Source organism: Aureobasidium namibiae (assembly GCF_000721765.1).
Source record: "Aureobasidium namibiae CBS 147.97 unplaced genomic scaffold scaffold_1, whole genome shotgun sequence".
NCBI lineage: Eukaryota > Fungi > Ascomycota > Dothideomycetes > Dothideales > Saccotheciaceae > Aureobasidium > Aureobasidium namibiae.
In genome coordinates this window covers 265,876-291,839 of record NW_013581208.1, presented here as the reverse complement: position 1 = coordinate 291,839, position 25,964 = coordinate 265,876, and the positions used below count along the sequence as shown (strand labels likewise).

Sequence of the window (25,964 nt, the reverse complement as noted above, 5' to 3'; positions counted from 1 at the left end):
TATTAGACCACAACGTCTGGGAACATAAAAGGTTGCATACTGTTGATGAAAACAAGAAGACGTCCAAGCACTGACAGGCCTTTAGCGTGGAGTGATTAGGGCGTCACTGGCCGGCATGGACCCCATTCCCCGACCTCGGCAAGACCCCGCAACCGATAGGCGCAGATAAGGGACGGAGGTCCACTTTATGGGCATGGCCGCATTGGCCGCAATTGCCGTCTCTAACCAGGTTGCACCTTCTTAACAAGTTCCTTTTCCTGCGACAAGTCAAAGAAGCGCAGAAAGAGTGTTTGAAGCATCACACAATGGCAGGTCGTCGAGCAGTAGCACGTCGTGCTCTACAGAGCGTCTATCTCCAACAACCTGGGGTCAGCCGGCCAGCATTGGCAAGCACACTACGACTCGGTCAAACAGTCAACACATGCAAATTGGGAGGCAGGAGGCTCCATGTCTCTGCAAGACAGTTGCTGCCTGCTACTGCTTCAGCCCTCGCGTCCACCGCTACAGACTACCCCACCACTCACGAGCAGATCCAACAACCCATCGACACCCAGAACTTCCTCGACAACAAGTTCGTAGCCTCCAACGCCACGCAATGGATTGATTTACATGATCCTGCGACAAACAACCTCGTCACCCGCGTCCCTCAATCTACCGATGAAGAGCTCAAGGCCGCAGTGGCGTCTGCCGAGAAGGCTTTCCCGGCCTGGAAGGCCACAAGTTTACTGCACAGACAACAGATCATGTTCAAGTTTGTCCATTTGATCAGAGAGCACTGGGACCGTTTGGCTGCTTCAATCACTCTGGAGCAGGGCAAGACCTTTGCCGATGCCAAGGGTGATGTCCTCCGTGGACTGCAGGTCGCAGAAACAGCATGTGGCATCACGACCCAGCTCACTGGCGAGGTCCTCGAAGTCGCCAAAGATATGGAAACAAGATCATACAAGGAGCCTCTCGGTGTCGTTGCTGCCATCTGCCCCTTCAACTTCCCCGCCATGATTCCTCTGTGGGTCATCCCTACCGCTACCATCACCGGCAACACTGTTGTGGTGAAGCCTTCCGAGCGCGATCCTGGTGCCATGATGATTCTCTGTGAGCTTGCAGAGAAGGCTGGCTTCCCTCCTGGCGTCATCAATGTCGTCCACGGTGCTGCAAAGACCGTCGATTTCATGATTGACGAACCCGCCATCAAGGCCATCAGTTTCGTCGGCAGCAACAAGGCTGGTGAATACATCTTCACCCGTGGCTCTGCCAACGGCAAGCGTGTCCAAGCCAACCTGGGTGCAAAGAATCACGCTGCTGTGCTTCCCGACTGCAACAGAAATGCCACCATCAACGCCATTGCAGGTGCTGCTTTCGGTGCCGCTGGCCAGCGCTGCATGGCTCTCTCCACCGTCGTCTTCGTCGGCGACACCAAGAGCTGGGTTGACGATATTGCCGACCGCGCAAAGGCTCTCAATGTCAATGGAGGTTTCGAGAAGGATGCCGAACTCGGCCCTGTCATCAGCCCTCAAGCAAAGGAGAGAATCGAGTCCATGATTGGCTCTGCTGAGAAGGAAGGCGCTACCATTGTTCTCGATGGCCGTGGTTTCAAGCCTGAGAAGTACCCCAACGGCAACTTTGTCGGTCCTACCATCATTACAAATGTCACCAAGGACATGACTTGCTACAAGGAAGAAATCTTTGGTCCTGTGTTGGTGTGTTTGTCAGTAGACACACTCGAGGAAGCCGTCGATCTCATCAATGCCAACGAATACGGCAACGTAAGTCACCCCTTTCCCCATTCCTTCTCCCACGTCTCATCAACCACTAACACTTTCTTCTCTCACAGGGGGTCGCCATCTTCACAAACTCGGGCTCCACAGCCGCCCGCTTCCAACGCGACATCGAAGCCGGCCAAGTCGGCATCAACGTACCCATCCCCGTCCCTCTCCCCATGTTCTCCTTCACCGGCAACAAAAAGTCCGTAGCTGGAGGCGGTGCAAGCACTTTCTACGGAAAGCCGGGTCTTGCATTCTTCACCCAGACAAAGACAGTCACGAGTTTGTGGAGGAGCGAGGACGCTATTGCGACCAAGGCTGAGAGTGTTATGCCTACCATGCGTTAAATGATGATGAGATGGAAGAGAGGAAGACAAGGGGGATCATGTATGACGGATGAAAATTGATAAGATCATGATATGAAATTGCCCTGGCTCAAGTGTTCTCCATGAAGAACAAAGTCCAAGCAGAGAGTGATGATAGACAGGATGAGAATGCAGTAAAAGAAAGTCAAGTGTGGTATTTGATTTTCGTAACATTAACCCACATTCGCAAAGCATCAAAAAAACTGTAGACTCAAGCGGTACTTTTGAGCAATGTAAAGAAGAGCAGAAAGAAAAGAAGAAGGAAAATGCCCATTCCATCCAAAGATACCCCTGGTCCCAGAAGACCCGATCCCGTTTCCGTATAGTCAGTAGTAGTAGTAAGTAGTATGTCGTTTGGCCAATCGTGAAAACGCCCCTTTCCATGAGTAAAGCTGCAAAGCAAATTGTGCGCCGTGCATTGTAGTTCGTAGTGTGTGCCTTCCCATGATCATGCAACCAGCGAAGCAGCAGCAGCAGGAGGAAGCTCGCCTCCATACTCCTTTTGCCAAGTCATGATGTGCTTCGTCAGGACGTCCATCATCTCCCTACTGCTGAGCTCCTTAAAGTCGTCCGCAGACTTTTGAGCCGCAGCCTCCTGCAACTGAGCATTGAGTGGTGTGCGATCTCCAGCCATATCAACCTGTGCTTTCGCAATATAGTCCATCATCATGCCCGTGCGTTTCTTCATGTCGGTGATGGTCATTTGACTCTTGTTCTCGCGGTTGTCCTTGATGACAATCTCGGCTTCTTGGATGGCGGCTTGTCGTGGGTTTTTGGCGCGGCCGCCGCCCCATTTGCCGGGTTTTGATTTGGGAAGAGAGGCGGTTGTGGTGATGGTCGGGGTCTCGTTGTTGCTGCTGGGGCTGTTTTTGGAGTCGGATGTGCTGTTTGTCGTTGGGTCGTCGCCGCTGCTGGCGTTTGGGTTGACGGAGGTGGAGTCGGTTGGATTTGAAATGGCTTTAGCAGCTGAGTATTGGTTGCGGCCGAGACGTTTCTGCTTTTTCGCGGTGCCCTTCTTGTGTGAGCTTCCTGGAGCTAGCAGTGGTGCTGAAGCGGGTGGACTGGGAGGTTGTGATGCGGACAGATTTGGTATGCCCATGGGTCTCGGTGTGTCGTCAAGCGGATCTGACTCTGCATCGACAGTCAGTCCAATTGGTCTTGGTGTCTCGTCTTGTTCCAGCGTACCGTCTGCTCTCCTTCGTCCGGCTCTCTCACTCCGTCTTCCTGCAGCTTCTTTGCGTTTCTCATCACGCATCCGTTCACGCTCTCTGGCTTCTCTTTGTCTCAAGACTTCCGAGGCTGCATTTCGTGCCTTCTTACCCGACTTGGTACCTGTGCCGTCGTCGTCGGAGTCTGCGTCCAACGAGCCTGTGTTGAGCGTCGATGGAGGATTGGGTGATTCCGATCCCGTCCGTTGGCGCTTGATCTCGTGTCTGAAGCTATCGAAACCTGTCAGCCGTTTTGTTTGCTGCAACAAGCAAACTCTCGACTCACTCTTCGCTATCGTCTCGTCCGCGCTTTCCCTTGCGCACTGCTGGGGTCGACTCGCCGACATCCTTTGTCTCCTCGATGATTCGGCGTAATGTCTCTTCGTCGTCGTAGGCCTGGCGGCTATTCATTGTAGACCTTCTCTTGCCTGTTGACGACTCGACACTGGCTCTGTTTTGACTTTCTCGCTGCTCTCTACGAGCTTTTGCAGACTCTGTTTCTTTTGTGAGGGAGAGTTTTCGGGCACTCTTGGGTTCAGGCTTCATAACGGGTAGATAGCGCGAGTAGTGTTGTCTGAGTGTGTTAGCCGAGGGCGACGACGGAGAGGTGCGAGACGGGGGCTCACCCTTTGGGGTCGGTCAAGACATTGTGTAGTTTCTTGTCGCAGAGCTCGCAAAAGTAATTGTCGGGACTCTTTGTCTCGTCCATGATACCAACACAGCCGCCGTGTTGCCAGACGTGACATTTGTCGCACTGGATGAACAGGCCGCCAGCGTCTTCGGCTTGCGAAGGGTCGGTTATGGTAGGGAAGTCGTCGGTCAAAGGTGGACCTGGGTAGTCTTGCATACCACAGACGCAGCGTGTGATCTCATCGTCGCCATCAGCATCGCCGTCGCCGTCGGCATCTGCTTCATTGTTCTGGCTCTGTTGATCGACGTCGTCGGGGTGTGTGTGTTGAGCTCTGGTGGCTCTGCGGGTTTGACGAGACTCTTCGGGAGAGTTGAGAGTACCAGAGCGTGGATGCATGGTATCGTCGGAGAGGTTTGTGGGAGAGGGCGACTTCTGGCGGGGTGACAATTTGTTGTGCCATCTCGAGTTGCGATCGGCGGGTGTGCTGGTGGTGCGGCCTGACCGCCGCGGGGAGGGCATTGCTTGTGGCTAGTGGTGGGTGTGTGTAGAAGAATAGCAGATGGAGAGTCTGTAGTGTAGCTGAATAGCAGAGCAACAACAAGGAAGGCACCGCAGAGAAGAGTCGGTGCTGGGGCAGCTTCTTCGGCCTGTGATACGGCAAGCACAGACCGTCTGCTGCAAAGAGAGTGGAGTCGAGAGTCTACCTACACCGTGGGTCCCCTTCTTTTGATTCACCTCTCCTTCCTCTGCCTTGTCACAAGGTACATCTTTCTCATGCGATCCGACATTTCGATGTTGCTCTCTCAATGCCTATATAGAACTCGAGCCTGTATGAATTCTGGGAGTGCGCCAAGTCGTCTCCCAACCTGACAGCCGATGACGCGCTTTTCGACGGGAACGAGATGCGGGGATACCGTCCACACCGCCTTGAACCAAGCAATCTATTCTGTACCTGTCTATCACTTGTCACCTTGCACAATATGCTGGTATAAATCATCGCTTTCTATGTCAATCACTCAGGTATTACGCGTAATGTAATTACATCTAGTCCATCCGATGATATATCCGTTCAGAACGTTTCTGTTCCGGTGTTCCTGTTGCTCATATCCTTCTCTTTCCAAAACTCTTTGATTCGTGTGTCTCGTCAGCTTCGACTTTCCGCAGCTCTGCTCTACTCGCCAATAGGGCTGGCAGGTCTGCTGGCTGCCGGTGTCTTGCGTCCAACCAACGATCTTCTGCGTTCAGGAGAGGCCGGTCTGCTCGAGCTGGGTGTCTTTCTTCCTGGCAACTTGTTCCATGTTTGTGTGCTCAGTCTTCTGATGAAACCAGGTCTCTTCTCGGGTGTTGCGGCGCCACTGTTGGTCGCGCTGCCGACTGCAGAGTCGGGGTGGACGGGCTCTAGGATCTTGTGTACCTTGGCGGCCATGTCGTGCTCTGCACTGACGCCCTTCTGGAGGTTGTTGAAGGTCTGTTGAGCTTCGTTCAGAAGTGCCGGGTAACGACCTTTGCATGCTCGGATGAGAAGCTTCAGCTTGGCCATGTCCTTGACTGCCAGCGGCGAAGGCTTGCTGTTGGGAGAGCCGTTGACGTGCTTGCCGAGATCGCGGATGTCGCCGAGCAAGATATCCTCGACTTTGTCGTTGATGTTGAGAGCCATCAGCAGGGTATCGACCTGACGCTTGGTGGACTTGACAAAGTTGGAGAAGCGCAGAGTGTCGTGAATGACCCACTGCTGCGATGCAACCGAGCTTGGCCTCTTGACCGACACCTTGTTGGAGCCCAGTTCGAGAAGGTGCTTGTAGGAATCCTCAAAGTTCTTCATGCGGGTCAAGTCGGCAGCGGGCTGCTCCAGCGCTTGTGCGCCACCACGAGGAAGAGGTCTCAGACCAGTAGTGTCGAGATCAGAGTCGTTGTCGTTGGGGTTGGAAAGGGTGTGAATGATGCTGTTCATCAAGCCCTCGAGGTTGACTCTGACTTCATCATCGTCAAGACGGGAGTCGCGAGGCGTCATGTTTTGTCTGCCCTCTTCGGTTTCCATGGAAATCAATGATGGCGGCAAAGAGAAGATGCCCATCTGCTCGCCCCAAATCAGAAGTCTCGCTTGCTCGATACCGAGCTGGGCAAGGTAAACCTTTTCATCCTTGAAGTCGTTGAGCGAGCTGTGGATGTTGTCGAACGACTTCAGAGTGTTGTAGAACAAGCTTGCCAGCACAAGCACGTTCAAGAATTCTGCTTCTCCGTCAAGGCCCATGATTCTGTGTTGTATGGTTTATTTGGTGTGAAGGTGGAAGTGTGTTTTCGGAGGATATGGATATGTAAGATGGCAACTTCTATCTCACTCTTCAACTCTTATCAGAAAACCACCAGTATGACATAGATACTCTCCCCACAACGTTGAGCAAGAAAAAAAACTCGCCATCATCGCCTCGAGGTTGAATCATATCAACTTGCTGCAACAAAGGCCAATACTCGGTCGAATTGCGAGTATCGGTCCTAATACATACGACCACCGGGGTTTCTTTTTGAAGAGGACGGACAGGGCCGACAAAAGATGGCATTGAAACCTTTGACTTACCTCTCATATACCAGCGACTTACATCGAGTTCGTTGTAGCATTCCGAATACAAGCAATATAGTTGTTCTTGTGGTTTGGTCTTCTGGAGATGTCTCGCCGAAGTGATGGAGGTGGTTGGAAAATCTGGAAGATGACGTCCGACGATCTTGGCAGAATCCGAAAACCCAACCCTTCAGGAACGGAGTGCCGCCGAGAGACAACATCTTGCGTCATAATTCGTTCCAGTGCATGTGAATGTTGGAGGTTCCATCTGCTAGGAGCCAGCTCATCGTTGGGTGGTTGGGTAATCAAGCTCGAGTATGTTGGGCCTCGTCCAAATTGTGGTTTGGGAAGATTTATGTTTGATATTCATCTCGCTTCACGAGCTTGGTGATTTGAGAAAAACATTGACCAGAAGGTAAGGTACTGCGGAACAGGTCGGCTATAACAAGACGTAGCTCCATCGCCTAGGGTTTTGACCTTCTCAGTGTCGATAACATGCATCTCGAACCACACCTCTCTGCATTGCCCGTCGGCTGTGTAGATGAACATGCAGATGATCGTGTTCCTCTATCTTCCATGACGATGCGGTTAGTCAACCAAGCATAGTTTTCGGTGAATCCATCATCAAGTACAGGCCCCTCTCCAGAGGACCAACACAGAGAATATCGAAATTTTCGGACAACCCTTCGAGAGTCAGTGTCTGGACCATGCAGATGCCCTGGGAGTGTGCGACGGGGACAGTCTCGGAACGATCACGGATGTCGCACACAGTTCTATCCAATTGACGAGCATCGGCTTCGGTAGGCCGAGGCTCTGTATACGGCGAGCCAGCACACCAAGCCTGGCTATGATTGCGTTCCAGACTTGGATCGAAAAGTGCGAGCTCTATGGAGGGGTCTTGACGGCTACACATACCTCTGACTGCGACTGTCCAGCTCAGGATATATCTGAACATGTATGCAGGAACACCTCGCGGCTACGTCTGCCGTTTTCATGTGGAGGCATATGATCTTTGTTTGTTGTGTCGAAATTGGATACCACGAAGACGTGTTCTACCAGATACCACGAAGACAGAGATGAAAGTGTCGAGCTGTCCAACATATCCGCGTGTTGCTATCAAATTGGACACGACAAAGACGTGAATCCGCTGGCGGCTGGGAGAAGTGCAGAGTCGATGATAGGAGTGAAGGGTGATGAGGTGAGTGGAGAGTCGATGAGGTGAGTGAAGGGTTGACGAAACAGGAAGTTGATGAGCAATAAAACAGAGATGGGAGCTTTGAGCTCTCTGACGCATCCGTCTGTTCACTATTTGCAGCTGGCGATTGCAGTTCACATACGCCACAGAACTCAGGAAGATCGCTCAGACTCTAACCATTACACACCACAATACACCACACTTACAAAGATGGCAAACCTCATCAAGATCGACTGGAAATACCGATTCAACGCCGTCGTCGAACTCTTCGACATGGAGAGTCTCGCCATATGCCAATTGGAATTGCGCGCACTCCTCGCCTACCCCCATCTCCCGCGCTACTACAGAATCAGATGCCTCATTCTCCTAGCTCAGTGTGAGGATGATTGGTACAAGTCGAAGGTAACACACTGCAAAAGTCCAAACGCTGCGACGCATGCTAACATTGCCAAAGTATTATCAGCACTGCGTCGAGGCCATCTGGGACCAAACGAACAAAATGTGGTCATCGCAGAGTACAGACGACAACGGTGTCGTGAGCCGCCTTCGGGCTATGCTGGACTCACTCGAAGAAGAAATGGTCGCAGACCGTCCCGAGGAGGAGTTTCAAGATTTTCTACAGAGGCAAAGACATAAATTCCATCCCTCTAATTGTCCGGCAGCCGGGATAAGCAAGCAGAAGTGATCTCAGTCTTTGGTGGAAACCTCACATGTCAGCATCTTAGATCATCAAAATATCAATTTTGATCAGCAGCAGTCAGGCCTCACTAGCTAAAGGTCCTTTACTCATATTTCTGTGCTGTTGTGGTTGAGAACCAGGCGGGCAAAATTGATGACAGGGTCCTACTCCCAGCTTTAACTCAACAAAATTTCCGACAGGCACCCACCTACCTTACAATGTAAGTTCCACAGGCTGTCACCGCGTGTTATTCTACCAACCATCCCAAAGAGACCTGTGCTAACTGTATACCATGAAGCCGCCAAATTTCCGCTTTCATACACACCCAAAAGCGCAATCCCGCCACCTACTCGAACCATATGAGTGTGAGTTGTAAAGTTGTGAAGATGTCATTCGTGCATTCATAAACTAGCTATATACATAATGCTCATGTCGCTTTAGTTCTTGTAGTACTCCTCGTGAGTTCCAGCCCTGGGAGCACCGTTGTTGGGGTTTACGCTTGACTTGACCTTGACAGGGACCTGTCCGTTGGCATACTTGTTCTTGTCCTCCGTGGCGAAGCCATTGTGAGTGCCGTTAAAAGACATTGATTTTATGCTCTCATAACCCTTGACGCCGGTAGCCTTCTCAAGACGGCTGGCAAAGTCCTCGGAAACGTGACGGAAGATGGTGATCTGGCGCTTGATGATTTCCTCCTTAGTGCAGGTACTCATATGGCCAGAGATGTTCTTGACGAGACGCTCTCGGGCACCCTCGTCAAAGACCTTCTCCCACAAGGCGCGGGGAGCGTTGAAGTCCTCCTCGCGGATCTCAGACAAAAAGGTGACAGCCTTTCCTGCAAAGTGACCGTGAGTCCTGTCGAGGTCGAGAGTACGCTCACGGAATTGAGTGGGCTGGATAGAGGAAAGGTAGGCAGGACGAGAGCCCTGGTTGTAGAAGGCCATGCTTCCATCACGCTGGAAGTTGCCGATTCTGTAAGGGGTGCGAGGAGCATTGACGGGCAATTGCTGGTAGTTGACGCCGATGCGGTGACGGTGAGTGTCAGGGTATGAGAACAGACGAGACTGGAGGACGGGGTCGGCCGAAGGCTCGATACCGGGAGGGTTATGGGCAGGGTTGAAAGCGATCTGCTCGATCTCGGCAAAGTAGTTCTTGACGTTCTCATTCAAGAAGAACTCTCCGACCTTGCGGAGAGGGAACTGGCCCTGGGGCCAGACGTGGGTGAGATCGAAGACGTTGATCTTCTGATTCTCCCAAAGGTCCTCGGCTTCCTTGGGAGTCATGGTCTGGACCTTGACGTCCCAACCAGGGAAGTCGCCGTTCTTAATAGCGTTGTACAGATCCTTCTGATGAGCATCAGGAGAGTAGTTGTTAGAGTCTTCCTGAGTAATGAAGCCTGTACCCTGCTTCGACTTGAAGTGAATCTGGGCGTAGACCCACTCGCCCTTCTTGTTGACGAGCTTGGTTGTGTGTCCATAGTAACCGTGCATCTTGCGCCAGTTCTCAGGAATACCACGGTCTCCCATAAGGATCATAACTTGGTGAACCGATTCGGGGTTCTGAGACAAATAGTCCCAGAACATGGTAGAGTCATCGGCATGAGTAAGATGAGTAGCGGGATCGCGTTTTTGGGTGTGTATGAAAAGCGGAAATTTGGCGGCTTCATGGTATACAGTTAGCACAGGTCTCTTTGGGATGGTTGGTAGAATAACACAAAGTCATGACAGACGCCAGGATCCACTTTGGAGTAGATTTTGGTGCCAAGACACCACCTAATGACTGTCGACTCGTGCTATTGTAGAGGCGTGACTTACGATCTCTCAAGAAGAAGACGGGGGTGTTGTTGGCGACAACATCCCAGTTGCCTTCGTCAGTGCGGAACTTGACTGAGAAACCACGAGGGTCTCTGGCACAGTCGTGCGAGCCAGACTCGCCACCAACAGTGGAGAATCTAACCGAGATAGGGCACTCCTTGCCAGCCTGGAAGATGTCGGCCATACAGAGGTCATCGAGAGGGTCGGTGGTGCGGTAGAAACCGTGGGCACCACCACCCTTGGCGTGGACGACACGCTCGGGGATACGCTCTCTGTCGAAGTGAGAGAGGAGATCTACCAAGTGGAAGTCCTGGAGGAGAAGGGGGCCGTTCTCGCCAACACGCTGGACCTCATAGGGGTGAGGCATGGGGACACCGTTGCTGGTTGTGTAGAGAGTGTCCTGGCCTTGGGCGTTGCGGTCATCATTGTAGTCGCGGTGGAGATCACCGTTCTGCTTGCCATCAGGGGCGTGTGTAGTTGCTGAAGGTGCCATGTTGTGAGGTTGTATGTGATGGTTAGAATGGCAAAAAGCAAGAGCGTAGAAGCTGACTATATGTATTCGCTCTTTCCCGCCTTCCACTGCTTGAGGCTAGCAGCTTGCACTGAAACTCTGGCACTCATGACGTAGTGAATCGGTGTAAACCGCTCGAACGTGAGGCTGACCAATTACATCGCCTGCGTTGTAATAGAGTTCAGATTGACATCAATCCCGCCAGATCTTGCCAATATTTGACAATCGCGTAGCGATATTTGAACTCGACGAACTCGATGCTTCCAACAATAACAACGTCAATGACAGCGACAGAAGCTCAATACAGACCATCTGTAAAACGACCCCATGCCTTGGTACAAGACTCCCTGTCTCTTAGGCCAATACAGCATGAGATGATCAATCTGAGGGAATAGTAATTCGAATGGCAACTGCCGTCTGATAAAGCACTCTACAAGCAATCTCCCCGGAGGAACGCTCATTCTTCACGATCATCGACTTTACGGTGCCAATCTGTAAGTACCACCCACTTTCCGACCACCTCGCCTCCGCCCGCAGGGTTCATGGCAAACTCCGTCTGCGAACAACGTCTGTTTTCTCATCTCCGTGACACGGTTTGAGCAGCCCGTAGCACAGCGGCGACTGCCGTAAAGCGGCGGCCTCGACGGAGGCAACAACTGCCGTTTCTCAGGCAAACCGATCGATTTGGCACAAGCACATCGAGCCTGTCCACGACCTAGCGCTTCGACCCGAGATCATGGCCAACTTCGCTCACAACTCACAAGCACATCACCCACGTATGTCAGAGTTCTGACGGCACAAGCTCCGGCTGCAATAGCCTGTGCTCAATTGCGTAGACACCTAATTTGACACGGACAGTGTTTGTTCGTTGCTCATCTGTGAAATGTCTATCGGAGATATTCTTTGTTGAACGCTCTTCCAATGACCATTCTTCTGATCTCACTGGTTCCAGCTCCGATTTCATACAGCTTCGCATCTCGCATGATCCTGCCCGCAGCAATCTCGCTCATGTAACCCATACCACCCATGCACTGGATTGCGTCCATGCCACACTCGGTCGCTCTCTCTGCAGCGTAGAGGATAGCACCCGCGCAGTCTTGAGTCTTGATCTGAGCGTTATCCGGATCATTGTCGATTGCAGCAGCCACCGAGTATGTGAAGGCTGACGATGCCATGTACTTTGTGTACATGTCTGCGAGCTTTCCATGCATGAACTGGTTTGTTGCAATTGGTTGGCCGAATTGCTTGCGTTCGTGAGTGTATGGTAGAGTCACGTCCAGGGCTGCCTTCATCAGTCCGAGTGGGCCTGCACTCAAAACCAATCTCTCCAGATCAAGACCCTCCATGAGTACTCGGACGCCTTTGTTGACTTCACCAAGAATGTTTTCGGTGGGGACGAACACATCCTCGAGTACGATCTCACCAGTGTTTGATCCTCTCATACCAAGTTTGTCGAGTTTCCGAGCGCACGAGAAACCCTTGGCTGTGGTATCCACAATGAAGGCAGTGATACCTTTCGAGCCAGCGTCCGGTGCTGTCTTTGCATACACAACCATTGTGTCTGCGTCGGGACCCTAAGAAGTGTCAGATCTCGTGTTGAACTGGATGGATAGATCAACTTACATTCGTGATCCAAAACTTTGTGCCATTCAAGACATAGCCGCCATCAACCTCTTTGGCTGTGGTCTTCATACTGACAACATCACTTCCGGCCGAAACTTCAGACATTGCCAACGCGCCGACCTTTTTGCCTGCAATCAGATCTGGTAGAAATCTTTGCTTCTGGTCCTGATTACCATTTAGCATCAGTTGGTTCACGCACAGCTGCGAGTGAGCGGCGTATGAGAGTCCGATGCTGCCTAGATGTTGTGAGCAATATGGTGTGGTACAGAGAGTAAATAAAGTTACCTGATGCTCTAGACAGCTCTTCCATGACAGTGCAATGTGCTTGGTAGCCCATGGCAAGACCGCCATAATCCTCGTCAGCGGTGATTCCAAGCAAGCTATGACCAGTCAGTATAAACAGATCAAGTATAGTCTTCAGTCATCAATACCCAGCTTCGCCCATCTTCAGCCACATTTCATTTGGGAACTCATTATCGTGGTCTGTCTTTACAGCAACATCTTCTGGAATCTCACGAACTACAAGACAAGATCAGAACAAGTACAGAGTCGCGAGGTAGAGATTTACATACGAGCGAACTCTCTGGTCCTCTCACGTAGTTCTTCTAGATCTTCTCGTGCAGGTGGGGCGTAGCCATTCGGGTGCTTTCTGGCAAGACATGACGGAGAGGTCGACAGCGTTCGATGTTGTAGCCTGGAAGATCGGGCAAGCGCTCTGAGGACGGGTCTCGAAGACATGATGGTAGATACGATACGTATACTCTGATCGAGCAAGTGAGGCGTGCGTGGGGTGTTATTGCGGAGGAGAGGGACTCGACCGAGGGCAAGAATTCGCGGGAGTCGTTCCGCGCCCTGCACGCCCTGTGTTGGTTTGATGCGGGGCGAGGGAGCAGCCGAGGGGGGGACGGAGTCTGGGGTCCAGCACCTTGATAATCTACCTGCCTCCAACCTTCGTCGAATCATGCAGCTATATACACAATGATTGCTCCTGCGCCGGCCCGCTGGCTGCGCGCCTCGACCCTTCGATCAGCCGTAATTCGTCCCCACCCTCGACCTCGACCTTGTCTTCATACACCATCTACAGCTTCAGCATGCCTTGGAACCAGGACGGCAGCGACATATACCTCTCGTCATCAGGCCGCTCAAATCTCAGTCTTGCAAACAGCTATTGACACAAATTCGACAAGCTATGTTGACAACAAAAAGTCAATGCAAGAGCTGCTCGACAGCTTTACCACTCTGCACCGTAATGCCGCCCTAGGAGGCCCCGAAAAGGCACGTGAGAAGCATGTCGCTCGAGGAAAGATGCTTGTGCGAGAGTGAGTCAGTCCTGCCATGATCAACTCGTACAGTAGTTGACTCCACCTAGTCGCATTACCGCCCTGGTTGATCCAGGCACTTCATTCCTCGAACTATCAGCTCTGGCCGGCCATGAGGTATATCCTGGAGAAGATGTGGCTGCTGGAGGTATCGTCACAGGCATTGGTACAGTCGAAGGCACAATGTGTATGATCGTTGCCAATGACAGCACGTAAGTCTCGACACAAAACATCCACATCACATACTGACAGCAACAGCGTCAAGGGTGGCACGTACTACCCCATCACCGTCAAGAAGCATCTCCGAGCACAAGAGATTGCCCAACAAAACCGCCTACCCTGCATCTACCTCGTCGACAGCGGTGGTGCCAACCTCCCTCACCAAGCAGACGTCTTCCCCGATCGCGACCACTTCGGACGCATCTTCTACAACCAGGCCCAAATGTCTTCAATGGGCATCCCCCAACTCTCCGTCGTCATGGGTCCCTGTACTGCCGGAGGAGCATATGTTCCTTCTATGAGTGATGAAAGCATCATCGTCCAAGAACAAGGCCACATCTTCCTCGCCGGCCCACCCCTAGTCAAAGCAGCCACCGGTGAAGTTGTCAGTGCAGAAGACCTAGGCGGCGGCAAACTTCACAGCGAAACCAGCGGTGTGACAGACTACCTCGCCGTCGACGACGCTCACGCTCTGGTGCTGGCACGCCGCTGCGTTGCAAACCTCAACTACCCTGCCTCCTCTCCCAATCCTGAAACGTGGAAAGACCCCCTCTACGACCCTAACGAACTCGACGGCATCATGGGCACAAATTTGAAGACTCAAGTCGACGTGCATGAAGTAATCGCTCGCATCGTCGACGGCAGCGAGTTTGCTGAATTCAAACCTCTATACGGCAGCACTCTAGTCACAGGCTTCGGACGCATTCAAGGCCATCAAGTGGGCTTTGTCGCCAACAATGGTATTCTCTTCTCAGAATCTTCGCTGAAGGGTGCTCATTTCGTGCAACTCTGCAACAAACGACGTATCCCTCTGGTATTTCTGCAGAACATCTCTGGATTTATGGTCGGCAAGGATGCAGAAAAAGGCGGCATCGCGAAGAACGGAGCTAAACTCGTGACTGCTGTCGCCTGCGCCGATGTACCCAAATTCACAGTCGTGTTTGGTAGCTCAGCTGGTGCAGGAAACTATGGCATGTGGTGAGTTGACACTTCCCTTTTCCTCAACCCCCTTCTGTAATCAAGCTCGCTGACAAGCAACAGTGGTCGCGCATACTCTCCCCGCTTCCTCTGGGCCTGGCCAACAGCAAAAACCAGCGTCATGGGCGCTGAACAACTATCTTCAGTCATGGAAGCCGTGGGCAAGAAAGTAGATCCAAACTTGCGCGATCGTATTGAGCGTGAGAGCGAGTCTACGTTTGCGACTGCCAGGCTTTGGGATGATGGCATTATTCCTCCATCGCATACGAGGAGAGTGTTGGCTTTGGGGTTGCAGGCTGCCATGTCTGGGAGTGTGGAGGATAGAAAGACTGAGTGGGGTGTGTTTAGGATGTAAGAGTGTTGGTTCTATCCAGCGTTCGATTGTCTGTAGCAAAATACTTGGCCTATCTCAATCGATTTACTTGAGTCTACAGCATATCTGCTCTACACTTGCACGCGAGAAGAAGATTTCTTCATACATATCGCAAAATCAATGTGATTACTTAGCTATGTTTGTGTTGAAGAAACTAAAGTTCATCGTGAGCAGCCTGCTCCTCAGTCTCAATGGGCTTCAAGTTGTGAGCCTTCATCAGAGCTTCGTACTGCTCATCATCCAACTCCTCCATGGTCATCTGAACCTTCTCCTCTGGCTTCTCAGCAACAGGTGGAGTTTGCTTCTCAGCAGCTTCAACAATGACACTCTCTGACAACTTCTCCTTCTTGCCCTCGCCCATGCGGATCGAGTCCACCCAATCATCGATGGCATTGTGGCTTACATCAGAAATGCCCGAGTAGCGCTTAACCCATGCCTTTTTGGCGTTGACGGCGACAATCTCGAGAGAGTCATCGCTGAAACCCAAGGCTGTGCGCAGTTCGGAAGATGCGGATGCAGGGACGTTGTAGAACGGGAAGAGCTTGGCTCCACGCTTGGTGTGCTTGTGGTGAATCTCGGAGAGAGCACTGGCAGCCTTGGAGACGGGTGAGTCTGTGGTTTGAATAAAGGCAGATGGCGCAAGAAGCAAAATGCAGACACCAGACTTGGATGTCAAGCAGTTTTGCTGCAGAGACTCTGTGGTATCAAGTGTGGTGATCTGAGGAGCCGCTTCGGGAACCTGGATAGGCTTCTGAGTGTCATCGGTGGCAACTTGAGGGTTGGGGCTCTCGGTGGGGTTGCTGTTTTCTTCGAGAGTCTCTGCGGTCTGCGAAGCCTTGATACTGGCAGATTCGTCGGAGCGGTGGGAAGAGGATGCCTTTGAAAACTTAGATGAAGCCTTCGAGGACTGTTTGGCGTCCTTTGAAGATGACTTTGACTTCGACTTGGAAGATGCAGGAGCAGGATCGGGGTTTGGCGTAGCAGCCTGCGACAGGAAGTCTACGATAGCAGCCTTTTTCATCTCGCCGGAGTAGACAACAGGATCCTTAGTACCGCCTGGAAGGAGCACAAGAGCGGGATACGAGGTGACACCGAAGGTAGAGACGGCAGCGGCTTCCTTGCTCCTGATTTGAGCGACCGAGATAGATCCCAAGAAGTCGATGGCGACGGCCTTGAGGAGGGCACTGGTGACTCCCTTCTCGCTGAACAGAATGGCCTTAGCCGAAGAGTTGTTCTCGGTCAGCCAGCTATCGAGATCCTTGTCTGTCACTCTCTTGACATGGCTAGGGATCTTGTCCTTGACAGACTCGACGATTCCCTTTGCAGTTCTAGGGCCCTGGTAGTCTTCGACTGTGGGTCTTCCGGCCTTCTTGCCAGGACGGACAATCTTCAAGGTAGGGAAGCCCTTGACATCCATGCTGCCACAGAAAGCCTTGTTCTCTTCTTCATCGCAATTGACAGCAGCGACTTTGGCAACGCCATCAAGAGATTTGGCAGCTTTCTCGTAGGCAGGTTTGAGGCTCTGGCAGTGACCACACCAAGGAGCGTAGAACCTGGAGAAAACATGAGATAAATTGATACAACTGTTTGACAACCACAACTCACTCGACGATCTATAATCCTATCAGTAAGATGATACATATAGTTTTTATTGGAAACCACTTACAGAGGTGTGGTTTGAGTTGGCGATCAGCGAACGGTAGCTTCTAGCATCGAGGTTGAGAACGCCTGAGTTCTTGGTGTAGAGGCCGGCAGCTTGGGAAGAGGGGAGCAACAGCAGACCAGCTGCAGCCACAGTCAAGGATTGGAGGTTCACCATGATGGCGTGTTGTCAGTTGACAGAGTCAATCAAGAGACAGGAAGACAGTGTCTATCCAAGGCAACTTGTCCTTTGGCATTTAAGTGAGGCAGGCACCTTGAGAACATGTGGCTCGAGCACCACCGAGACCGAGGCTTCCCCGCGTGATCTCGCGCCTGAGGCAGCCACATTCAGGTAACGCTGATCGCTTTCGAAGCTACCTGCATCTGACCATCGCACCTTCTTCGTTACAGACAAATCGCGACAAGATGGCCGCCTCTCTCCCAGCCAAGCTGAAGATCAAGGACATCACGCCCTTTGCAGTGCGCGCCTCGCAACTAGAGAAACACAAACCCATCGTCTCATATTGGTGCAACTACTACATCATCGACCAGATCCTCTCCAAGGGCCTGCACTCGGCCGACGATGAGTGCATGCAATACACGACTACTTTGATGGACAAGCTGGAGCAGACCAAGACCGAGCAAGCAGGCAACGATGCTATCCTAGACGATATCGCAGCAAAGGCATACATTGAGCAGTTCGCTCTCGATACGTTCCAACGCGCCGATGATGCCATCCACAACAACCAAGCCTCACGCCAAACCATCGACACCTTCCAGGCTGCCGTCACCTTCTTTGAACTTCTGTCCATGTCCATCTGGGCCCCTATCGATCCGGACATCACAGCAAAGTCCAAGTACGCAAAGTTCCACGCCGTCCGCATCGCCAAAGCCATCAAGGCCGGCGAAGATCCCAACGATTCGAATCCTGTCAAGGAGGAGCCTTTGGAAGATACTACTTCAAGCACATACCATCCTCCTACCGTCGAGAGTGCTCCCGAAAGTCAGTATCCTTCACGTCCAGCCTCAGTCATCCAACCTGGTCCTGTTGTTTCACCGCCCGCTCAAGATGCTGTATCGCCTGTCGAGACTGCCACAAATCCGCGCCAGAACTCTATTGGCGGTGGCTACTTCCCTTCTACTCCCACTTTCACTTCGGACCCTGCTGGAACCGCCGCGCCTTCCACCGATCCAGCAACCCCCTCTGTGCCTTCCGCTCCGCCACCGGCTGTAGCTGTGGATGCACCCATGTCGCCTTCGCAATTTTACACACAGCCTACACAACCGCCGACTTCGATACCCATGCACACCCCTGCCATCGTTCCGCCACCGGTGCCGGCTCCAGTGCCTCTTCCACCTGTGCAGGCCGTGGCTCCAGGTACATACCGAACCGACGACGATTCAGTCATGCTGGCTCAGAAGCATGCCAAATGGGCCATGTCAGCCCTCAACTTCGAGGATGTCGATACTGCTGTCAAGGAGTTGAGGTTGGCCCTTCAGACATTGGGCGCAAGCTAGCTGTAACAAGCACGCCTAGATACTGCCTTCGTTCCGCGCTAAGCCAAGCCGCATGCCAGTCGCCGTTTCTTGAAGAAGCCTCCTCTCTGATCGTTGTCACAACTATACAAGACCACGAGATCGTATTTTTCGAGACTGTCTTCGCCCCTTTCACCAACGCTCCCGGTATTGGCAGCTGTTCCTCGCTCTTGGATTCTAGCACATACTGTTTTATCGCACAGATACCCATTCTTGTTTACTTAGTTCCTGTGCCACACTGCTCGTGGTCTGATCCCAATGTATTATGCTGGGTTCTTCCGCATTCTACAACCTCACAAAATACCTGGTCACAGTCTATGCGATTGCATTGTCCGACACATGATCCTGGACTCCAGCGATCGAGTGTCTGGAATCTGACAGCTTTGGTAGCACAGACATGAGAAATAAAGTTAACCACTTCTTCATCAAACCGGCGAGATGGCCGAGCGGTCTAAGGCGCCAGCTTAAGGTTATTCCAATACGCTGGTCCGAAAGGGCGTGGGTTCAAATCCCACTCTCGTCAATATCCTTTTGCTCGTGCAGTGGATTTCGTTGTTAGAGAAGAAAGGTGGCGGAACGGGTCGAAAATCAATTTTTTGCAATTTTGGACATTGGATTTGTGCTTGACCTTTCTTTGTGCGCGAAGCCTGGCTAGACGGAAAAGTCTCGGCGGGCTTTATGTGTGTGCACAAACAAGAGCATAAAGGTAGGACATACTCTCGCACCTGTTATGTTCATATGAAGATGTATAGTAAAACGAGGTCTTCAATAGCTGAACTCAAGTACTTTGCAGTTCTAACATCTCAATGAAAAACAGGTATCCCATAGATATCAAATTACACACAACTGTAGCATCTGCTGGTGAGAACCTTGTGAACTTGGGATGACAAACGAGGACGAAGTAAATAACAACAAAAGATATATCCAAACAAACATCTTATCAGACACACCGTCTTCTTTTCCCCTTCTTCCAATTCGAGCCCACGTTAATTCGAAACAGTCTGCGACCACCAACCCAGCGTCCTAACCTTCGAAGCAGCCACCTCAGCCGCATCAGAAACCTTACTCTTCTCCCTCGCTCTGGAAGCAGACGACTGGTAAAATCTCTTCCTTCCATCGACGATATCATCCCCTCCAGATCCTACTTCTTTCCTGGTCGGCATCGTCGTAAGCATCACTGCTGCTTTATTTCCACTTGCATCCATCGGGTCCACGCCAGCAATCGCCGCATCAGCGCCGGGAAGACTGATGCGACATGCACTCAGCGTCTGCTGTATATCCTCAAACAACAAATGCATAGCGCAAATATACGTCAACCCCGTTCGTTCGGCAAGAACGTGTCCAGCGACTTGTCCAGTAACATTACTCACGATCCACGCACCCGAGTCCCCGCCAATGCCAAAGTCACCCACTACCGTCCAGCTCAGTGAAAAGTTTCTTCGTCCTTTGATCTTGACGAACGATTGTGCGGCACTGATGATACCGGTTTTGAGACCAGAGGTGCGGCCGAGACAGTGTACGGAGAGGTTTGCGAGTTGGGAGCAGGGGATGATGGAGGTGGGGTACCAGTCTTCGTCTGCGGAGTAGAGGTTGTTGCGTCTAGACACAGGAGGCTTGAGGTCAGGGATGAACGACACGGGAGACTTGCAATGGCGGCGTCCTCCTTGGATGAGGTTGTAGGGTTGAAGACGAGGGGGGTCGAGTTCCAAGAGCGCCCAGTCAATCTCGTATCGTTTGCCTCCTTCGTTCCAGCGACGCAGGCCTGAGGACGCGTAGACCTTGCCGAGTTTGTAGGAGGAGAGATGGTCTTCGTCCAGTTCTTCTGTGGTTGCGTCGTCGGCGTGGAGGTCTTCGGCCACGGCGTCGCCAAAGGCTGGTTGGGTCACTTGTACGGTTCTGGAGGATAACGCTGTGATGCCTGGTCTGTCGCCTGCATCCTCGTCTTCGGAGACGTCGCTTTCAAAGTCTGAAGATTCGTAGCCGTCGTTGTCAGAATCTGTGCTCGAGACCGACGATAGGTCACTCATGTAATCATGGTACTGGCTGGTTTTTGTCACGAGTCGTGGAACGGATGGTCCCGAAGCTCTTGCACTGGATCGTTGGGCACCATGACCAGCTTGTTTCTCCATGTCTGACTCCGAGTCGCCCGAGTCTTCTTCATCGGTCGGAGGCTCGAGCATGTGATGCACGCTCATGCCATATTCTCTGTCGTCCACTTTGATTACACCGCCGAACGATACCGGCTCAAGATGACCGTGATCAGGTAGATATGCACCAATGGATGCACCACAAAGAGGACGTTCTTGCCAGAAAGGGTTCATTGGAGTTACGTTACTACATACAATTCGTCAGCCTCAAGCATGACATGACAGGAGTCTTGAGTTTTATTCATTCTGTAAAGAAATTGGGTATCATAAAGAAAAACATTTGGGTATCGAGCGTAGAAAGAAGAACGCCCATGAGTAATAAATGAACCAAGAAAAAGAGAGAATGAGAATCATGATGTGTACCTTTCGCTTTCATCACCTCTTGCGTGACTTCGTTTCGCAGTGTCACCTTTGCCGCAGAGCCTTGACTTCCCTCTCGACAGGTTCACACAGCCTTGTCGGACCTTGAGATCGAACATGGTCCGATCATAGTGGAACTTGCGTTTGAGTGCGGCTTTAACTCTTGCCGTGTTCGTGCAAGTCACAACGATGGTGGGCCTTGCGGTAAAGGCGTCATGGCCAACACTAACGAGATCGATGCTTGAGGATTCGGTGGAACCTTTCAATGCTCGCTCAATGATACAAGAGAGACGGAAGCCAATGTCTGAATGCCATTCATCCACAATAGTCTGTGGCAGTGAACAAGGGAACAGACGACACTTGCTTGTAGGGGCAGCTGCTCGCTGGTCGATTCGCGACTGTAGAGGTTGGGCTTCCTCATGAACATTACCACGCATCTCGGCTTTCCTCGCACGCCATCGAGACTGTATGAGAACGACTTTGCGACGGTAGTCACGGAACGAGAAAGAGAAAGGATCCGAACCAGGCCCTGACTGTGTACTCGTCACGGGAATAGAACGACCAAGGTCAGGCATCGGACTGGGAGTTGAGACTTGGGTCGGAGGTTGAGATACGTGCTTGAGCGAATCTGCGCTTGTCGAATTGGACCGATTCGACTTGGCACCCAACATCGAAAGGATAGGTGAATGTGGTCCAACAGAACTTGAGATGGCAGATGGGTATGATGCCACTGAGACCTTCTCAGAAGCTTTGAGGTCAAGAGACTCTGTAACGAGACGTGCAGGTGAGATGATGAGGCGCTGCTTTTTTGCGGGTTGCAAATCTCCCGTGCTGCCTTGAGCCTGCAAGAACTCGGCCGGGATCTGAGTAATCTCCAAAGGTTCTGTCTCGTCTAGCAAAACACAACGCTGGAGCTTGACGAGAATGCTGTCGTAGACGGCTTCTACACCGACATGCCCGACGTCATCGTTATCAGCCCACCGCAAGCAAGTCTGTACTGCACGCATGTAAAGTGAGCCGCATTTGCTTGCAAGCTTTGGTATGTAGAGCTTCTCCAACCTGAGCTTGAAATCTTTCAACGTGTACTTTTCCTTAAAATAGTCGTTGACAGGATTCCAGAGGCCGATCTCCAGAAGGACGAGACCAATCTGGTACAGGTCATACCTAATGGCCGTAACGTCGTCGATCTCACCTCCGGTGTCTTCTGGATGCTTTGTGATGTTGGAGATTGGTGAAGAATCTCCATACTCGATTCTGTTCCTGGAAAACATGTCGAATGATGAGATGACAGGTCGATGTAGCTCACTTTTTCGTGGCTGTGGAGAATGGCCTTGTTGTAGAAACACGATGCTTTCGCTGTGTATGTTACCATGGAAATAGTTCTCTGCGTGCAAGTCTCTCAGTTTCTCGACAAGACGCAATGCTATGCGAAATCTGTCTTCCAGGAATGGTGTAGCATTCGAGACGTCGACAGGTCTCTTGGCTTGTGTTGCAGTTAACATGAGACCCATGAGAGTAACTGGACGAATTTCTCCAGATTGGTGTGGCTGCACGTTGCGATAGTCGTATACCAGTCCTATGCGAGGTTGGTGAGGATCTTCCACATAACCAAGCAGCCTAAGGTTGCCTCTGTTGGACAGCATGTTTAGAGAGGAAGCCAGCTTCTCTACTCTTGTAAGTGGCGGCGACACACCAGTATCGCGATACAGCGGATCGTAATTCTCGAACTCGACCATAACCCAGACGTACTCGTCTGTAACGTCTCTGAATACGTTACGAACGCTCTCGGGGGCTAGCGATTTACTCAACCGGCCCATCATTCTAGCTGGTGAAGGAACACCTAAGTATTCGTAGGGAGGTGGTCCTTCTGCTGGTAGCATCAAAGCCTGTGGACTAATGCTTGCTGGTAGTCCGGCGTAGGGCGATAGAGCGGGTCGTGCAAATTGCGTGTTGACTAGAGTCTTCTCCGAAGAAGCGAAACTAGCGGCATCGAACGGAGTCTTTAGGTTATAGAAACCATGTTTGGCAAAATCAGGCGGATTGTCGCTCAACTTGGGATACGTGCCTCTGGCGATGGCCCTGCGAGAGGCCGAAAGGTCGTAGAGGACATCAACGGATGAAGTCAGATCGCGTAGGAGATCTTCGTATTTGTCTTGGTTAAAGACGACCTTGTCGGATGCAGGAGTATGTGACGAGAGTCTGTCGGCCTGTTCAAGGATATCCTTGATATTTCCTAGGATATTGGTCACGTTTTCGGTCAGGCCAGCTCGTTCGATAGACTCGTCGATGCTGTCGTTTGTTTCCTCGGCCCATTCCAAACCCCAAGTTACCAGGCGGTCGGTCTGTGCATGAAGCTTGCGATGGAGTCTTGCAGAAGCAGGACTCGGCTCCTGCTTGTCTACATTGTTGGTGGCCTTCTTCTTGGTGTCGTTATAGAGAAGTGTGAGATTGTGATTGTATCGTAAAGAAGCCATGACGCTTGAGTGTTGTTATCAAATATTAAGGCGCAGAATCCATGTCGAGAAAAGTCTGCAGAGACTGACGGATGATTGTTGCATCTATCGGACTCGTATGTGGAAGGCAGCCATTTGAGAGAGGAAAAGAGGTTGCGGTCAAAAGCTGCTGCCTTGCGCCGTCGTGTGAGCGGAACGGTGAGAAGGCCCGCGTGGCTTCCCAAAGCCAAGCACCAAGCACACGTCGCAGTCGCAGTCGGTCGCAACTGCCTCGGCATGTCAAGCATCCGTCTACAACCATCAACGCCGCCTTTGCTGACTGCGACCGTCTCGTTGCAGCGCCACTCCAACATGCCACATTTCCCATCTGCCAGCCAAGCGACCGAAGGCCAAGAAAGCAATGTAGCGCGCTCTGTACGCATTCGTGTCAAGACTCGCAGACGGAGATATCTGGAACAGAATGGCGACTACTTTGACTCGCCCAGTCTGGAGCTTGCAGGTGCTGCCGCGCGGCGTGTCTACGACTGATACTCTCGATACCAACCCGTGCAACAGATCCCTTACTTTACGACCGAATGGTCAGGCGCTTCCAGAGCGCCGCGGAGCGTGAAGCCGATGGACGCGACAAAGGGTACTCGGGCATACTCGAGGCCGACTTGATGCGATCAGAAGCCAAGATTGAGGCTTTAAATCACCCAGACCCCAACAGCCCTCTGATCTACCGACGAGATGCATCAGGCGCAATCTCGGTCGTCGAACAAGATGAAGAAGATAGGCCAAAAACAAAAGAAGAGGGATTATCAAAGTGGCGTGAATACGTCGAGATGCGCTTCCTTCGAGGGGAAGACCAAGATTTCGATTACAAACTTGTCGACGAAGACGAACGCTACGACGATCTGGACTGGGATAGACGAGAAAGAGAAGAGAGCTACTTCGGGCAAGAGGAAGCCGAGTTTGTAGGCGAGGGCGAGAAAGAGGGAGAGACGGGAGTTCAAGACTATTGAGGATTGTGTCATGCTATGCGCATTTAATTCGTTATGAAAAGCTTCTATTGATGGTATGATTCGGACAATTGTGATTTGGTATATGGTACAGCGTGTGGAGGTGATTTGATGAGGCAGCGGGCGGAGGAGAGACGCTTAACCTCTGCTCTTGGTGTTGAGGATAAGGGCGACAATCAGGCTATGACACGGGTTAGCAGTGGAGAGTCGAATCGGACAAGGCTGGACGATACCCGTATAGACCCAAGACTTCGCCGAAAATGAGAATCAGGACCATGCCAACAAAGATTCGTGACTGCTGCATGTATGATCTGACACCCATATCGCCGACAATTCCGATAGCATATCCAGCAGCAAGACCAGTCAGGCCGACCGAAAGACCGCATGCCAGGTGCATGAAGCCAGTGAACAAGCTGTAGTGGGTGCCTGGGGGAGGGCGCATGTCACCGGCAATCAAGACGGCGACAACAAGGGCGTAGACGGCGATGATACCAGACATGACGACGGGGATGAGCGACTTCATGATCAGGTCGGATCTAAAGGTACCGACACCAGCGATACCGATACCAGACTTTGCTGTGCCAAACGCGGCTCCAACACCTTGAATCGAGAATCAGTATATCGAACAGACGTAATGAGGCTTGAGTACAACATACAGCCGAAGATCATCTGTTGAGCGGGAGGGTACATCAGTGGGCAGTTCGTGAGTCGATAGCGGAAAGGTAGCAGCTTACAGCGAAGGCAATACCAGCCTGTGAGAAGGTCAGCTACCATGTCTACTCGAGGCGAAGAGGCATATACACACCATGCCAAAGAATGGCGCAAAGGCAGGGGCGAGCTCGGAGTCGGACATGACGGGCGAGATATGAGACGACACCCTTTGCAAGACAGGTGAGAAAAGCGAGGACTAGGATCGGCTAGTCACGGTATGGCGAGCGGCGGTTGGGAGGGTCGTCGACGAAGAGTTGGCAGCAACCTTGAACTGCACTTGACCTCACGGCAGCAACGTCGGTCCGCCCGCGATGATGCACCGACTCGTCCCTTCCTCATGAAACGTTTCACGTGACTTGCTCACCTCGATTAGACATGTACTCGGACGATACTACCACTTTTCCAGACATGACACTTTAGACAGATACTCTCACATACGCTAGCTTTACAGAAGTTTCCGTTAGCATGCTGTCTGGTTATCTGGAGTGAAGAAAGGACAAGACTGATCTCAAAGACTCTCACACTAGGAGGAGACGCTCGCGCTCGGATTTCGCCGGGGCTGAAGAGTGGTAACACAGCAAGTCGAGCATAGCATAGACAAGCCTGCCGCCATCAAACCCGTTCTTCCCTCAAGCAACCTACAGCCCGTCGAGTACGAAGCCTCGGCCAAGCCTTTTCCTCATTGTCTCGATTGCGCACTTTTCCAGCCGTTCTGCCGTCCTTAGATCCGCCGTCTCACAAGGTCTTGACAGTCGGCACACGTGGACAAGAAGTTAGAGTTGAGCAGAGGGTCGAATAGGCCCTTCTACCGTGGGCCGCCTTGTTTCACACTCTGGCATCGGTACTGGCTCCACGACCTCCCTCGTCACTCGCTTGCGCAGTC

At 51.9% G+C, this 25,964-nt stretch overlaps 10 protein-coding genes across 10 annotated transcripts; 4 read left to right on the top strand and 6 right to left on the bottom strand.

Moving 5' to 3' along the window:
• Nucleotides 1–305: 305 nt before the first annotated feature.
• On the top strand, nucleotides 306–2,107 carry M436DRAFT_59405 (methylmalonate-semialdehyde dehydrogenase; the record flags this gene model as incomplete). Its single annotated transcript, XM_013576579.1, has 2 exons — nucleotides 306–1,763; nucleotides 1,832–2,107. The coding sequence occupies 2 exons, from the start codon at nucleotides 306–308 to the stop codon at nucleotides 2,105–2,107; spliced, it is 1,734 nt and encodes a 577-aa protein (XP_013432033.1).
• Nucleotides 2,108–2,573: 466 nt separating this feature from the next.
• On the bottom strand, nucleotides 2,574–4,483 carry M436DRAFT_68604 (uncharacterized protein; the record flags this gene model as incomplete). The annotated part of the gene is made up of 4 exons (XM_013576736.1): nucleotides 2,574–3,256; nucleotides 3,311–3,564; nucleotides 3,620–3,907; nucleotides 3,960–4,483. 4 exons carry the CDS (start codon nucleotides 4,481–4,483, stop codon nucleotides 2,574–2,576), a joined length of 1,749 nt encoding a protein of 582 aa, XP_013432190.1.
• Nucleotides 4,484–5,135: 652 nt separating this feature from the next.
• On the bottom strand, nucleotides 5,136–6,215 carry M436DRAFT_37204 (uncharacterized protein; the record flags this gene model as incomplete). Its single annotated transcript, XM_013576555.1, has 1 exon — nucleotides 5,136–6,215. One exon carries the CDS (start codon nucleotides 6,213–6,215, stop codon nucleotides 5,136–5,138), a length of 1,080 nt encoding a protein of 359 aa, XP_013432009.1.
• Nucleotides 6,216–7,926: 1,711 nt separating this feature from the next.
• M436DRAFT_59402 (uncharacterized protein) lies at nucleotides 7,927–8,401 on the top strand (the record flags this gene model as incomplete). Its single annotated transcript, XM_013576578.1, has 2 exons — nucleotides 7,927–8,118; nucleotides 8,171–8,401. 2 exons carry the CDS (start codon nucleotides 7,927–7,929, stop codon nucleotides 8,399–8,401), a joined length of 423 nt encoding a protein of 140 aa, XP_013432032.1.
• A 431-nt stretch (nucleotides 8,402–8,832) lies between these two features.
• On the bottom strand, nucleotides 8,833–10,702 carry M436DRAFT_68602 (CAT1 catalase; the record flags this gene model as incomplete). The annotated part of the gene is made up of 2 exons (XM_013576735.1): nucleotides 8,833–10,055; nucleotides 10,210–10,702. The coding sequence occupies 2 exons, from the start codon at nucleotides 10,700–10,702 to the stop codon at nucleotides 8,833–8,835; spliced, it is 1,716 nt and encodes a 571-aa protein (XP_013432189.1).
• A 905-nt stretch (nucleotides 10,703–11,607) lies between these two features.
• On the bottom strand, nucleotides 11,608–13,081 carry M436DRAFT_77286 (acyl-CoA dehydrogenase NM domain-like protein; the record flags this gene model as incomplete). Its single annotated transcript, XM_013576878.1, has 5 exons — nucleotides 11,608–12,294; nucleotides 12,344–12,579; nucleotides 12,629–12,723; nucleotides 12,775–12,862; nucleotides 12,916–13,081. 5 exons carry the CDS (start codon nucleotides 13,079–13,081, stop codon nucleotides 11,608–11,610), a joined length of 1,272 nt encoding a protein of 423 aa, XP_013432332.1.
• A 240-nt stretch (nucleotides 13,082–13,321) lies between these two features.
• On the top strand, nucleotides 13,322–15,214 carry M436DRAFT_68600 (non-biotin containing subunit of 3-methylcrotonyl-CoA carboxylase; the record flags this gene model as incomplete). The annotated part of the gene is made up of 4 exons (XM_013576734.1): nucleotides 13,322–13,662; nucleotides 13,713–13,874; nucleotides 13,921–14,859; nucleotides 14,923–15,214. The coding sequence occupies 4 exons, from the start codon at nucleotides 13,322–13,324 to the stop codon at nucleotides 15,212–15,214; spliced, it is 1,734 nt and encodes a 577-aa protein (XP_013432188.1).
• Nucleotides 15,215–15,386: 172 nt separating this feature from the next.
• On the bottom strand, nucleotides 15,387–17,051 carry M436DRAFT_35712 (putative disulfide isomerase; the record flags this gene model as incomplete). The annotated part of the gene is made up of 3 exons (XM_013576268.1): nucleotides 15,387–16,785; nucleotides 16,838–16,845; nucleotides 16,899–17,051. The coding sequence occupies 3 exons, from the start codon at nucleotides 17,049–17,051 to the stop codon at nucleotides 15,387–15,389; spliced, it is 1,560 nt and encodes a 519-aa protein (XP_013431722.1).
• Nucleotides 17,052–17,299: 248 nt separating this feature from the next.
• On the top strand, nucleotides 17,300–18,391 carry M436DRAFT_36034 (DUF605-domain-containing protein; the record flags this gene model as incomplete). Its single annotated transcript, XM_013576317.1, has 1 exon — nucleotides 17,300–18,391. One exon carries the CDS (start codon nucleotides 17,300–17,302, stop codon nucleotides 18,389–18,391), a length of 1,092 nt encoding a protein of 363 aa, XP_013431771.1.
• A 1,004-nt stretch (nucleotides 18,392–19,395) lies between these two features.
• Nucleotides 19,396–25,223, bottom strand: M436DRAFT_35049 (uncharacterized protein; the record flags this gene model as incomplete). Its single annotated transcript, XM_013576147.1, has 6 exons — nucleotides 19,396–20,452; nucleotides 20,546–20,743; nucleotides 20,920–21,449; nucleotides 21,531–23,298; nucleotides 24,589–24,970; nucleotides 25,151–25,223. 6 exons carry the CDS (start codon nucleotides 25,221–25,223, stop codon nucleotides 19,396–19,398), a joined length of 4,008 nt encoding a protein of 1,335 aa, XP_013431601.1.
• Nucleotides 25,224–25,964: the final 741 nt, after the last annotated feature.